Genomic DNA, 13,870 nt, shown 5'->3' with positions numbered 1-13,870 from the left:
CACAACACTCAGCAATGAGCACGTCAACTTATGATGATGATGATGATGATGATGATGATGATGATGATGATGATGATGACCAGTCTGATCAGAGAATAAGGCTGTAAACAGAACAGTAATGTAGTGCGTGCCTGTCTACTTATGCCAGATGCAACTCTAGCACTACAGCTCGGGGTCTATTGCTTCCAGTTGTACAAATTAATTTCTGCTGTTGCTAGTGAATGATAAGCAGGAAACAGAGGGAATCACAATGACCTTACTGACATGCAAATAACAACCATAAAAGAGCTTAGCAGGAAACAAGGTAGGCCATTAAATTAGCCTTAGGTAAATTTAGTAAGGGGCTTTACAAGCTGCTTGTACAGTTACATGGTTTGTGCTTGTAATTGTGTGGATAGAATGTATGTTTAGTAAGTTTCAGTAAACTAACTGATTAAATTCAAAGAAGTTGAGAAGAACATTATATCTGCAACTGAACTGATTCTGAAAACACACACACATAACATTGCCAATTCCATGACGTGATGGTCAGTGAGCATTGCCTGTGACATCTGTTGCCTGACAGCAATCCTATTTATCTGGTTGCCTGTTTGGCCATAAGAGTGGGCAACCTGATTATTACATGTTCTGGTGCAGAAGTATTCCTATACATTTTACCATGTTAAAAAATGGTGTATACGACCCGGGAGAGCCGGGCAAAACCCGGGATTTTTTCATCTGGGAGAAAACCAGCAAAAACGTGGGATGTTTTTAGAATTCTGGGAATTTTTAGTTGTTTTAGTTTTCAGTTAAATTTTTGTAATTTCGGCTGGTAAGAACCGATACGCTAACAAAGGATGTTACTGTACCTCGCTACTGCATAACAACACTGCAACAATAAAACATGAATGAGAGGGAAAAAAAGTAAATAAAACTTCAGTTTGTGGTATTAGAACAGCAACCAGCCACAAATTTACTTTCAGTTCCTTTATTCAAAGGCTACCGTGACCAGTTTCGAATCGTGATTCATCCTCAGACGGTTTACATGCTTTCTTTATGACATGTGGTGTGTTTTTTACAGATTAATCGTCCTAAAATATAAATAATACATAATTATAAACACTCCACACACAAATGGTTGCGTTACAGATTTTCGTTGCATGTGATTTGCATGAAACGTCGATTTCGAGTGTTTGTTTTCATAAAATTCGTCCAGCAGATGTAAATGCATTCCCACTGCATTCTTCTTGTTGCACACACAAATTGTTCTCACTGAACACTTAAGATTTGTCACTGACATGATTTCTACCACGCACCACTTGTTTTGATACATACAAAGAGCTTACAAACATATGAGTATCAGATGCTATGATATATCGTAGCATTTGACGATGATGTCCTATGTTTGGAAATGATCATATATTCATTTAGACAACTGTAATGCATTTTACACTAATACAGAGACATTGAATTTTTTTAGTTGATATTTCTAAAATAATTATAATAGAACTGTATAGGTAAAATAGTATATTATTTAATTATATTTAACATCATGACAATTACAGTAACATATAAATTTGCTACTTGATCTTCAGATAGGTGTACTAATATTATTTGCTTTGGAGGCTGGAAAGTAATTTTTGGAAATTTTTCAGGAAAGGGGTGGTGTTTTTTTTTTGTTAAGGATATAGTCTGGGGTGGTGTTTTTGTGTTTGTGTATTTCTAATTCTTCTAATCTTTTCATAGTGGCTCCTTTTTCTGCTAGATGCAAAAATTTTTGAGTTGTTTGTTCTTCTCATCCAACCAGCACTTCTCAAACAAAATATTTTACTACAGAAGATATGTTGATGATACAATCTTGCTTTTTGATGGTACAAGCAATGAGATAGATACATTAGCAGCAGAAATAAGCAAAATGCACAAAAATATTACATTTACAGTTTAACGTGAAACTAATAAAAGCATTAACTTTCTTGATCTGAAAATTTGCAATAGTAACAATAAACATCAATTTAGTATTTACAGAAAACCTACCACCACAGATGTCAGTATTAGCAACTCATCTTGCCACCCCCGCCAACAAAAAATGGCATATTTCAGAACGATGCTTACCAAATTAAAAAAAAGTACCAATGAGTGACACAGACCAACAAAATGAAATCAATATAATTAAAACAGTTGCTCATAATAAAGGATAGAAACCCACAATGATAGAAAAACTCTACAACAAAATACAGACAAAAACCACCGATCCACTTCACAGCAGTCACTTCAAGCCAAATCAGTGTGCCACTGAAGCCAAACCTAAATATGCTACTCTCCCATACATAGGCCCACTTTCATACCAAATAGGAAACTTATTTAAAAAGAAGAAAAATATCACAATCCGCTTTTCCACAAATAATAAATTACAACAAAAAGTAATCCATGATCTAAATACCTCCAAGAGTACCTACCGTAAATCCGGAATATACAAACTCAAATGTGATACATGCCCAAAATTCTACATTGGACAGACAGGTAGAAGTTTTGAAATTAGGTACAAAGAACACATTGATGCTCTCAGACTTGGTAACTTGAACAAATCAGCATTTGCAGCCCATATTGCTGACGAAAACCATTCAGTGGGAAACATTGAGGAAAACTTAAATTTTGCATCTAGCAGAAAAAGGAGCCGCTATGAAAATATTAGAAGAATTAGACACACACACACACACACACACACACACACACACACACACACACACAAACACCACCCCAGACTATATCCTAAATGGACAGAGTTAGCTAACACCCCTTTCCTGAAAAATTTCCAAAAATTACTTTCCAGCCTCCAAAGCAAATAATATTAGTACACCTATCTGCAGATCAAGTAGCAAATTTATATGTTACTATAATTCTCATGATGCTAAATATAATTAAACATATACTATTTTACCTATACAGTTCTATTATAATTATTTTAGCAATATCAACTAAAAAAAATCAATGTCTCTGTATTAGTGTAAAATGCATTACAGTTGTCTAAATGAATATATGATCATTTCCAAACATAGGACATCATCGTCAAATGCTACGATATATCATAGCATCTGATACTCGTATGTTTGTAAGCTCTTTGTATGTATCAAAACATGTGGTGCGTGATAGAAATCATCTCAGTGACAAATCTTAAGTGTTCAGTGAGAACAATTTATGTGTGCAGCAATAAGAATGCAGTGGGAATGCATTTACATCTGCTGGATGAATTTTATGAAAACATACACTCGAAATCGACATTTCACGTAAGTCACATGCAACGAAAATCTGTAACGCAACCATCTGTGTGTGGAGTGTTTATAATTATGTATTATTTATATTTTAGGATGATTAATCTGTAAAAACACACCACATGTCATAAAGAAAGCATGTAAACCGTCTGAGGATGAATCACAACGGTTCAAAACCGGTAATGGTAGCCTTTGAATAAAGGAACTGAAAGTAAATTTGTGGCTGGTTGCCGTCCTAACACCATCAACATTTGTCTTCAAACAACAGCCACAGTCTCCATCATGTCGTCATGTGACATAATTGCATAAAACTTCAGTTGCAAAGGAAATGCGCCACATACTACAACAAAACACAGTGCTCATACAAGTGTCTACCAACAGCAAGATGTGTCAAAGACTTTAGGAAGACCATGCAATGCTACATAACAAAAAATTTGTGTATGATGAGTGTGACGTCACAACTGTTTACATTAGATTTGATTGAGCAGTTGCAAGAGGGCTCATGCACACACACTGTTGAATCGCATGTGAGTAATTCCTTCTCCTACTTCCGGCTACAGAAGTGTGTCTGTTAGCTGTGTAAACAGTAGTAGCAGGAACCACCCAGTTGATAAAATCTTACTGACGCGCCCAAGCTGCCAGCTTCATGCATGCGCAGCAGGCCCTAATCTCTGGGCCGGGGAGGCAAACCATGGTGTCTGGCCCGGGCGCCACTTTCAGGGGAGGGGGGCACAAAGTTCATATTCTTGAGGAAAAAAACCTTATTTCACAAAGCCTAGCATCCAGCGGGAGCGCACATTGGTCTTTCGATTATTCATTTTATTTTGAAATGCATCACTGCTGATTTATTAATATTTTTGAACACATTCTAAGTTGATTTGTGAATTAATGAATGCATACGTAGTGTATGTTATGTCTCTGCCAGAGGAGTCCCGGTCACATCTAGAAATAAACTTTACTGCAGACAAAAGGGGATTGGGCTGGGTGAGCTGAGCGGAATAAAGCCGAATGGGTGAATACCAGTCGCCGTTTGTTATGTGGGTGTGGGTTTGTGAATGATCAGCTTTGTTACAGTTACTAGCGAAATCTGTAGATTCAGACTACCAGAGCGGAAATAAACAACAAACAGGAATAACAGATAAGAAACATTACGCGTTATCTCCTCAGTGTATCCAAGAAAATGAAATTTTGACAAAAACGTTTTGACCAGATCGCTACACTATTAAGGGCCATTTGTTCAGTCCTGGGCTAGCAGCCACTCAAGTTCAATTCTGGGAGTAGTGCGGAAAATGCGTTGTAAGAATACGTAATAACACCTAACTGGAGAATAAACGTGGGTAGTACTGGCAGTGTTAGTGAAGTTAACTGGAGAATAAGTTTTGACAGTGGCAGGAATATTTACAGAATAAGTTATTACAAGATTGGTTGTTAGAACCAGAAAAGAGAAGAAACGGGGTCATCACACAATTATGGAAGAGTATGACAATTCCAAATTTATTCAAAAATTTCATGCTGCTACTTTTCGATCTCATGCTTGAGATGCTGGAGTGTATGAATGAAATGTGGAACTATTTCCTAACAAAAAGCTTTTTGCTTGTAGTAGGCCTAATAGGCATTTGATATTTGTACTTCGTGAATTATATTCTGTAGTGTTATAAAAATGACCATTTGTGCCAGAACAGCCTCGTTTATTTGGTGTGTGTTACAATTACTGCAATATTAGACAGGCCCATTTCATTTTATCTAGCAGACAGTGAAAAAATACATGTAATCGGATCAAGAAGCCACACAGTCTTGGGTATTATTTGTATTAACAGCTTTTTCTGTATTGGACAACAACATTTCGTTTTTTCATGTAGCGAAACGTTTGACGAACTTCGATGAGGTAATAGATTCTTTCATAAAAAGGAAAGCATGCCTTGTAAAGCTGGAGAAAGATCAGAGAGAAAAAAAATGGTTTTATGTATCCTATACTTAATTTTATGTCACACAAAACAGTAAGTTATTAGCTAATAGGCAGGATATCAATCTGGCCGATTGGGAGGAGGAGAGGTGCCACAGGACATTTTAATTTCCATTGTTGTAAATATAATTTGATATCATCCATTACAAAATATACACGTTTGAATTCCACAGAGTGAAATACAGTGACGTGTGATAGAAGAATGCTGAGTGGAGAAGTGTGGCACTGCCACTTCCGCACACTTAAGGCCAAATAATATGTCTTACATTTTCTCGAACCCATGTTTTTTATGTTTCTGACTGTTTGGAAAGATGTACACTACAAAATGAACCTTTTTTTGAAAAATCGATTTTTAAAATTTTTGTAGTTCTATCCCAAATGCTGGGGGGGGGGGGGGGGGGGGGGCAGAAATATCGTAGATCTGGGGCAGATGTGCAGAGCAGTCTGAGTTGTAGTTGGGAGGTGGGTAGCCTCCAAGTGACCTGTGTTTATGTTTAGTGATTTTGCTGTTTCCTCTTCTTTTACTGCTCTTGCGTCAAATGAAAACAAAACAGATCTGTGGCCGGGAGCTGTTATGTGAATTAAAGTACATTTACATAATTACGGAGTGCTTAAATGTTGTTAGTTTCAGACCTTATCTTATTTCCACCTTTCTGACAGTTGAGCATTAATCTCCTTGTAGAACAATGAAGTTATTTTTGTCGGTTTGCTAAAGAAATTTGGCTTTTATCAATCTTTTCCACTGAGGCAGTCAATTTATTTGAAACAAAGTGTTTAATTCCATGCTATTGCCTAGTTTCAACCGTTCACTGCATTTCATGTGCATGTTTTCATCTTCTAGCACATATGGGATTATGCCATAATAAAGAACCAAATATGAGATAATACAGTACTGGTACTCCAAGAAAATTTACATCCCGAAAACCAATCTGAAAAGCTTAATATCATGTCAGGGCCTACTTCATTGGTAATCTGGACATGCGAATACGCAAGATAAGCCGAATTATGCATTTTAGCATGGGTCATGAAATTCCAATGCTCTTGGAGTATTCTCTGATGTCTTGTTTCTTTTATGACATAATGTAAGATATTTTAATTAATGTTTTACATGTACAAACACGTGGGCTTCCTACGTCGTCATAGCTGCGCAAGCGCTATGGCAGCTGTTATGATGCCCTTTGGCAACTGCTGAAACAAACCTGTTTTTTAACAGGTCACGGAAAATATTGCGAATTTTGGTTTAGATTACTTTCAAAGTAATTTTCCTTTTACGCAAGATGAATTATGTACGACAATGTATGATGAATTTCTTAAATCATAGAACATTTGACTCTCATTTAAATATCAACTCTGAGAATGAGCCATTTAGAAGAAGAACCCAGAAGATCAGACATTTATGTCGTTATTAAAAATTTTACTGGGACATTAGTGTGATGTATCTGAAAGTGTAACACACGCAAGAAAGATCAAAATTATGTGTGGAAGCTTAGCTTGTCTTGCAGCTTGTTACTCCATAGGTAGGAGAGCGGACATGGTAATTACGATGATAAATAATCACTTGCACTCCCGTCACTTACTATGATGCAGCGTATACACAGTGCGTGTAGCATAGAGTGCTTACTACAGAGAACTGATCTGGCAAAGATACAGCTGTTCTCTCTGTGGTAGGGTAGTGATATTATTTGGGTGTGAGCCGGTGATTCTATGTCCCCACAAACCTTAGAGGCCAATATTACATGTGAAAGCTTTGTTTTACATGTAGCAACACTATGTATAATAATTTAAACAACTAATTTTTCCTATTTGTGTGTTCGCACTACTTAACAGTGATGTATCTATTGGCTGACTACATCACGTGTCCTATACTTTGAATGTCCGCTGTCATTGGCTGGCGACATCACGTGACATGAGCTGTGACTGGCTTATAAAAGTGAATCGCCAACTTGATTTCAATGCTTCGGAAAATAGCTTGGGTGTTTGGTGGAATTCGCTTTCATACTTCCGTAATACGAAAATACGCAGTGTACGTGCTGCTGCACGTCAAAGTGTTTTTTTTCCCCCTAAGTTTCGTTTTCTGAAGTGCCGAAAAATTCTACACCTGTGTATAAAACCATAGCCATTCAAAGGATTGATAACTTTTGCAATTCCGAGGGAAAGTATGCTGTCACTTAGCATGGAAAAAACCAGGGAGAAAACATATTTTTTAACCGGGAAAAATCCGGGTAATTTTTTTCCTTGTCCGCCTACACACCCTGAAAAATGAGCTTCCGTCAAAACAGGTAATTTGTTGCAGTTTAACCGTGGTTAATTACTGATGCAGTTTTCAACAGCTGACGAAGTGGCTCAGAGCTTCATATTTTGAATTCTCATTTCGTAGATGATGGTTTCAAATCCCCGCTCTCCATCTAGACTAGACTTACTGTTGTTTACTGAAGTCACTTAAGGCAAATGATAATGCTTGTTTTCAAAAGAACAATCCTAACAACTTACCTTCTCCAGCCTTGTTTATTCCAAGTTTGAGGTTTATCTTTGATGACCTTGTCATCAATGGGACATTGAATCAACCCTTTCTTCCTTCATTACAACTGCTGATAAATATTTTTTTAACTTTTACTTTGACTCATTCCAAATCCTTGAAAGTTTTATTAAACATTATTAATGAAGTGAATGAAGACATGGATGCTGGTGTATCTCCTTGGACATCAGTGACAATCTCCAATTAATTAGTCAGTCAGTCAGTCAGTTTGATAGCTTGACATCATTATGGATGCCATTTACCTGTTCACTATTGACATGTTCATTTAGTCATTGAGAACTAGAGGCAGTATTATGCTTTTAGGTTTTAAACCAGTGTACATAGTGTTTTGTCTCTTGTCTGCAACTGTTGATGAAAGCGGAGTTGTTGACAGTAAGTGCTATTAATTACAGTGGTAATATTGCAATAATATTTCCTGTTGTTGGCCATGGCTAAGAGAAATCAGAAAGTTGACTTAAATACTATCATGATGCTTTATTGGCTTATTATAGAGCATGCACAGTCTGGAAACTGACCTATTTAAGCGGCTGGAATAAATTTTCCATTCTCTTCTTTTTTTATTTATTATAATATGTATGAAAGTCTGGACATTTTGCTCTGATCTGAACATTAAAACCATGTTTGCACAGCCCAGTATGAAATTTTATGAAATTATGTGAGATTGGAGTCATAGGTGGCCATTTTTTGTCCATTTTTTATTTTCTGTTGACAACTTGTTCTTTTTTTTTACAGTGCCAGAAACAGTTTAGTGATGCTGATGTTGTTATCCTTAATCCAGTAGAAGAAGATATGCCCCTAATGAAAGAAAGGCTGGAGAAGAGACATGCAAAAATTAAAGCTGGAAAGAAAGCTCATGTAGAGGCAAAGAAGATGCCAGAAACAGCTACATCTAGCACTTCAAATGAGAAAAATGCCGAAGAAAAACAAGAAACACCAGTTGAAAATTGTAAATTAGATGCTGGGTCACTGAAGATCTTGAATAAACAGAATGGTTGGTTTGTTAATTTTTTTTGTATTAAAACAATATCTTAGATCCATATATTATTCATAACATCATAATATATCTACATTGCTTGTGATCAGCAACCATCTTTGCATCATAAGATTTTATTTTACAAATTTTAGGTGCCTGGAATATGAGGGCAGTGACTACAATTTATTTCAGAGGAAGTTTTCTAATTTCTTGCCAAAATTCAGCTTAAAATTCTTCAGTTGATAGTTGACATTGAGTGTTTCCAGTTTCTACTTTAGTCTCAATTTTACAAGGAATTACTGCAACCTATATCTTCCTGAATTGGCTTATGTATTCATCTCTTGTTTTCCCTCTACGATATTTATCCCCAGTACTGAATTGGTGAACTCTTGATGTCTCAGAACATGGCCTACCAACTGATCCCTACTTCTAGTCAGGTTGTGTGACAAATTCCTTTTCTCACCAGTTCTATTCAGTACTTCCTCATAAGTTACATGATCTTCAGCATTCTTCTGTAGCATTACATTTCGAAAGCTTCTGTTCTATTCTTGTCTAAACTGTATATTGTCCATTTTTTTATTTCCATACATCACGATAATCAGTATAAATACTTCCAGGAAAGACTTCCCTACACTTAAATTTATGCTAAATGTTAACAAATCTCTCTCCTTCTGAAACACTTTTATTGTTATTGCCAGTCTACAGTGACCATCATGAGTTATTTTACTGTCCAAATATCAAAACTCATCTAGTACTATAAGTGTGTCATTTCCCTCAGCATCACCTGACATTCCATTATCCTCATTTTGCTTTTTGTGATGTTTATTTTATATCTTCATTTCAAGACACTGTCCATTCTGTTCAACTGTTCTGCCAATTCTTTTGCTGTCTCTGACAGAGTTTGTGTCATCGGCAAACTCAGTTTTCATTTCTTCTCCTTGGTCTTTAATTCCTATTCCAATTTTTTCTTTTGGTTCATTTATTGTGTGCTCCCTTCTCAATCACTGCTTCCCTTTAATGCCCCTCAACTCTTATAACTGCCATCTGGTTTCTCTACAAATTGTAAATAGTCTTTGGCTCCCCATATTTTATCCCTGCCACCTATAGAATTTGAGAGAGTGTGTTCTAGTCAGCATTGTCAAAACCTTTCTCTAAGTCTACAAATTGTATAAACGTAGGTTTGCCTCTACTTAACGTGTCTTCTATGAGAAGTCGTAGGGTCAGTATTGCCTTGCATGTTACTGCACTGCTCCGGAATCCAAACTGATCTTCTCTGAGGTTGGCTTCTACCAGTTTTTCCATTTTTCTGGAAAGAATGTGTGTGTATTTTGCAACCATGACGTGCTAAACTGGTAGTTTAAAAATTTTCACATCTGTCAGCACCTTCTCTATTTGGAATGGGAATTATTATATTCTTCTTGAAGTCTGAGGGTATTTCATGTGTCTCATATGTCTTACTCACCATATGGAAGAGTTTTGTCATGGCTGGCTCTCCTAAGGCTATCAGTAGTTCTAATGGAATGTTGTCTGCTTCCAGAGCCTTGATTTGATTGAGGTCTTTCTGTGCTCTGTTTAAGTTTTCACCCATTTCATCTTCATCTCTGTCCTCTTCCATTTCTCTAACATTGCCCTCAAGTACATCGCCCTTGTGTACACTCTCTTACGCACTCCTTCCACCTTTCTGCTTTCCTTCTTTGTCTATTACTAGCCCTCCTGCAGCCTCGGGGGTTAGAATAGGCCCAAGGTATTCCTGCCTGCCCTAAGAGGCGACTAAAAGGAGTCTCACATCTTCGGCCTTTATGTGGAGGTCCCCTGTAGGGTTTGACTTCCATTTTTCAAAATTTTCCTGAAAAGCGAGCCAATTTGGGAAGTGCACCTTACATGGTGCATTGTGTCCATTTTGCATTGATAGCTTTAGCCCACTTTCTTGTCGTGACATTGCAGTCCCGCTCATCGTCCATCTCTTGAGCGAGGATGACTCCCTGGGTGCATTTTCCTCCAACTACTATGGAGTGTTGTTCTCTGTGCCAACAATCACTACGGACTTCTTTGCACGTAATATCCAGCAGTGTAGCCAGTCTGTTGTGTTGGGGCCGCCATGTACCCTGTTGGTTGTAGCCGCCTGACCACACAGGGATCGCTCTGCTGATGCCTGCGCCATATGCCAAGGAGTAGTTGCCTGTCACCCTGGGGCATCGGGACTCGTGGCAATGGTCATTCTGCCAGGTTGCCTGTGCTGCAGCTGGGTGGTGCTCATGGGGAGGGCCCCTGCTCAGAGTGGGTGGCATCAGGGCAGATGACACAATGAAGCGTACCACGTCGTCATTTGCTGCTGATAAAATGCCAGCAGTCTCTGAGCATTCCAAGTCTCAGTACAATGCAAGGAAGTGTGATCCTAAATCGTTCCCCTCGCTGGCCACACCATGGGAGGAACGCCAGGCTAAGGATGGCAGCGAACCTTATTCGCTCTGGTACCTCGTCTGAACGTGAGCTGATGGGGCCTCCTTTGTCTTGATGAAGCCTCCGTTTTTTTGTAGAGCATTTAGAGGACAAGTTTGGGGAAGTGGTAAGCTTGTCCAAAATGCGGTCAGGGTCAGCCTTGATAAAAACGGCATCCTCTGCACAGTCACAGGCATTACTCGCTTGTGACAAGCTGGGCATGTTTCCGTTACTATCACATCTCATAAGAGCTTAAATATTTCCCAGGGTATTATATTCCACAGGGACCTTCTTGCGCAGTCTTGTGATGAGCAGTGCACCAAATTGGAGCAACAAGGAGTTCATTTCGTCCAGCTCGCCCTTGGGAGGTTGCCACTGGTACCTTCCTCTTGGCCTTCGAGGGTGACACATTACCCGAGAAGGTCAAGGTGATGGTCTACCACTGTGATGCCAAGCCATATATCCCTCCCCCAGTGTGGTGGTTAAAGTGCTGGAAGTTCGGCCATATGTCTTCCCATTGTAGTTCCAGCATCACATGTTGAGACTGTGCACATCCATCCCATCACAATACTCCATATGCCCTCCTCCCATCTGTTTCAACTGCAGAGAGCATCATTCCTCTTGCTCACCAGACTACAGGATTTTACAGCGAGAAAGGAAAATCGTGGAATATGAGGGCTATTCAGAAAGTGGGGAACATTTTGGTATTAAAAAACTAAGCACAAGAAATACATTTTATTATATACATCTGAAAGAGTGACTGACATTCTGCTTTTTCACATAGTCACCAAACACATTGCGGCACTTATCAAAGCAGTGGACAAGCTTTGAAAGATCTTTGTTGTAAAATTGTGCTGCCTAAGACTTCAGCCAGTGAGTCATGCCCACCTGGAGTTCCGCGTCATCATCAAAGCGCTGCGTTACAAGCCAGTTCTTCATCTTGGGAAACAAGTGGAACTCGCTTGAAAAAATCAAAGCCTGGCAGGCATCCATGTGTCATTTTTGTTTATGAGTCATGTATTTGGGACAGGATATGCTCATTTTTTTTATTCTTCAAATCATTGTGGAGAACATTCTGAACATTTGAATGAGAGATGTTGCTCCTTTGGAATTTACGGCACAACAAATGTGACATATTACAACCATAGTTACTGTGCTGATGTGGCTTATAGGCTTGCAATAAAGTCAGTATCGTAACTTTTGGTACAGACAGTGTATGTACTCTACCAATGCTGGTTGCTTATGCACCGTATTGCGAGAAGCACCATGCTCTCTTATACTGCATATACTTATACTTATACTCTTATACTGTATCTCTTATAACCTCAGCGGGAACAGTGCCGAAGGGTTAACACTATAGTTTACTTCCTTAATCCGAAACTTGAAATATCCAACTTGTGCTCTGTATTTAAATTATTATTCATTGTCATCCATACATATCTATATGGTTTATGTAACTTGTGTTGCTGCAGGTACCAAACCTTCAGAAAAAGTTCCACTCAAGAGAACTGGTAATGGGCAGATTGAAGATCCAGTTTTCAAGAAAACTAAAAGTTCATATAGTGTGGCACAGGATCCAAAGGCATCTGAAGTCTACAAATCCCTATTTACATCTCATCATAAGGCAAATGAGCAAGTTAAAGCACACTGGATTACTTACAACCCCTTTTATAACTGATTTACTTGATATTGATAATTTTTACAAGCCAGCATTAATGTATTTTATTTAAATTTGTACATAAATAAGACACAATAAACAGTTTAAAATTAATGGTACCATAATCAACTGTCATTTAATCCAATAAGTATGAAAAGGATTGATTGCACTCTGGCCAGACCAGCAAGAGATATTTTTCATATGGCATGAGATGTCTGCTTGAATGAATGTTTGTATTTTCCTTTCATCTCTGAAGAAGCATCTTTACAGTGTGCTGCAATCTATCCTTTTCATAATTGTTGATATTCCAGTCTGGACTTCCCACTGTTTGCTATTTTAGTCACTGTTTCCATACAACATATTTTCAATGACTTTCTACAATGTATTAATCAAGATAAAAGGAAACTTTTAGATATACCCATGGTCTGAAAATTTCATCTGCCTGATTGGCTGAGTGGTAACATGCAGTGGGCCTGGGTTCGATTCCTGGGCGGGTTGGAGATTTTGTCCTCATGGGCTGAGTATTTTGTTGTCCTCATCATCATTTCATCCTCATCACCGGGACACAAGTCACCCAATGTGGCGTTGACCAAAATAAGACTTGCACTTGGCAGCTGAACTTTCCCGGATGGGGCCTCCTGGCCAACAATGCCATACACTCATTTCATTTTTATCTGAAAAGTCAAATTTTTATCAAGGAAGGGTCTGAAATATGTGAAGAGAGTTCAAACTGAAAACTTGTAATTTGAAGCAACTATATTTTAAAAAGAGTTATCCAAGGAAATATCCAACTGTTGTGAAACTGTATAACATCCTTGATTTTAGTAAATGTGTTGTAACATGAAAAGACTTTAAGAAAACCAAAACTGGAGTAGTAATATCAGACATAAGCAATGACATGAAAATAATGACTGGAGAATTGGAAAAAGAACCATTTTTGTTCTTATCTCACTCCGTGACATTCCTTGTGTGCATTGCAAAAGGATTTATGTATCTCAAACAATGTAAACTCCAGGTAGGAACATCAGCAATGTAGGAAAAGATAGATTGTTAC

The 13,870-nt window shown here is 38.0% G+C and overlaps 1 protein-coding gene across 1 annotated transcript in view; it reads left to right on the top strand.

Annotated features, from left to right (window-relative positions):
• Positions 1–12,930, top strand: part of LOC126353789 (replication termination factor 2) — a 50,706-nt gene extending 37,776 nt beyond the window's left edge. The window contains exons 4-5 of the mRNA XM_050002878.1: positions 8,480–8,738; positions 12,632–12,930. Of these exons, the coding sequence (XP_049858835.1) occupies positions 8,480–8,738; positions 12,632–12,837 (465 nt within the window). The 3' untranslated portion in view covers positions 12,838–12,930. The remainder of the gene's footprint in view (positions 1–8,479; positions 8,739–12,631) is intronic.
• The last annotated feature ends 940 nt before the right edge of the window (positions 12,931–13,870 follow it).

The sequence above is a fragment of the Schistocerca gregaria genome, chromosome 3 (genome assembly GCF_023897955.1).
Source record: "Schistocerca gregaria isolate iqSchGreg1 chromosome 3, iqSchGreg1.2, whole genome shotgun sequence".
NCBI classification, from domain to species: domain Eukaryota; kingdom Metazoa; phylum Arthropoda; class Insecta; order Orthoptera; family Acrididae; genus Schistocerca; species Schistocerca gregaria.
This window is presented reverse-complemented; position numbering and strand designations above follow the sequence as displayed.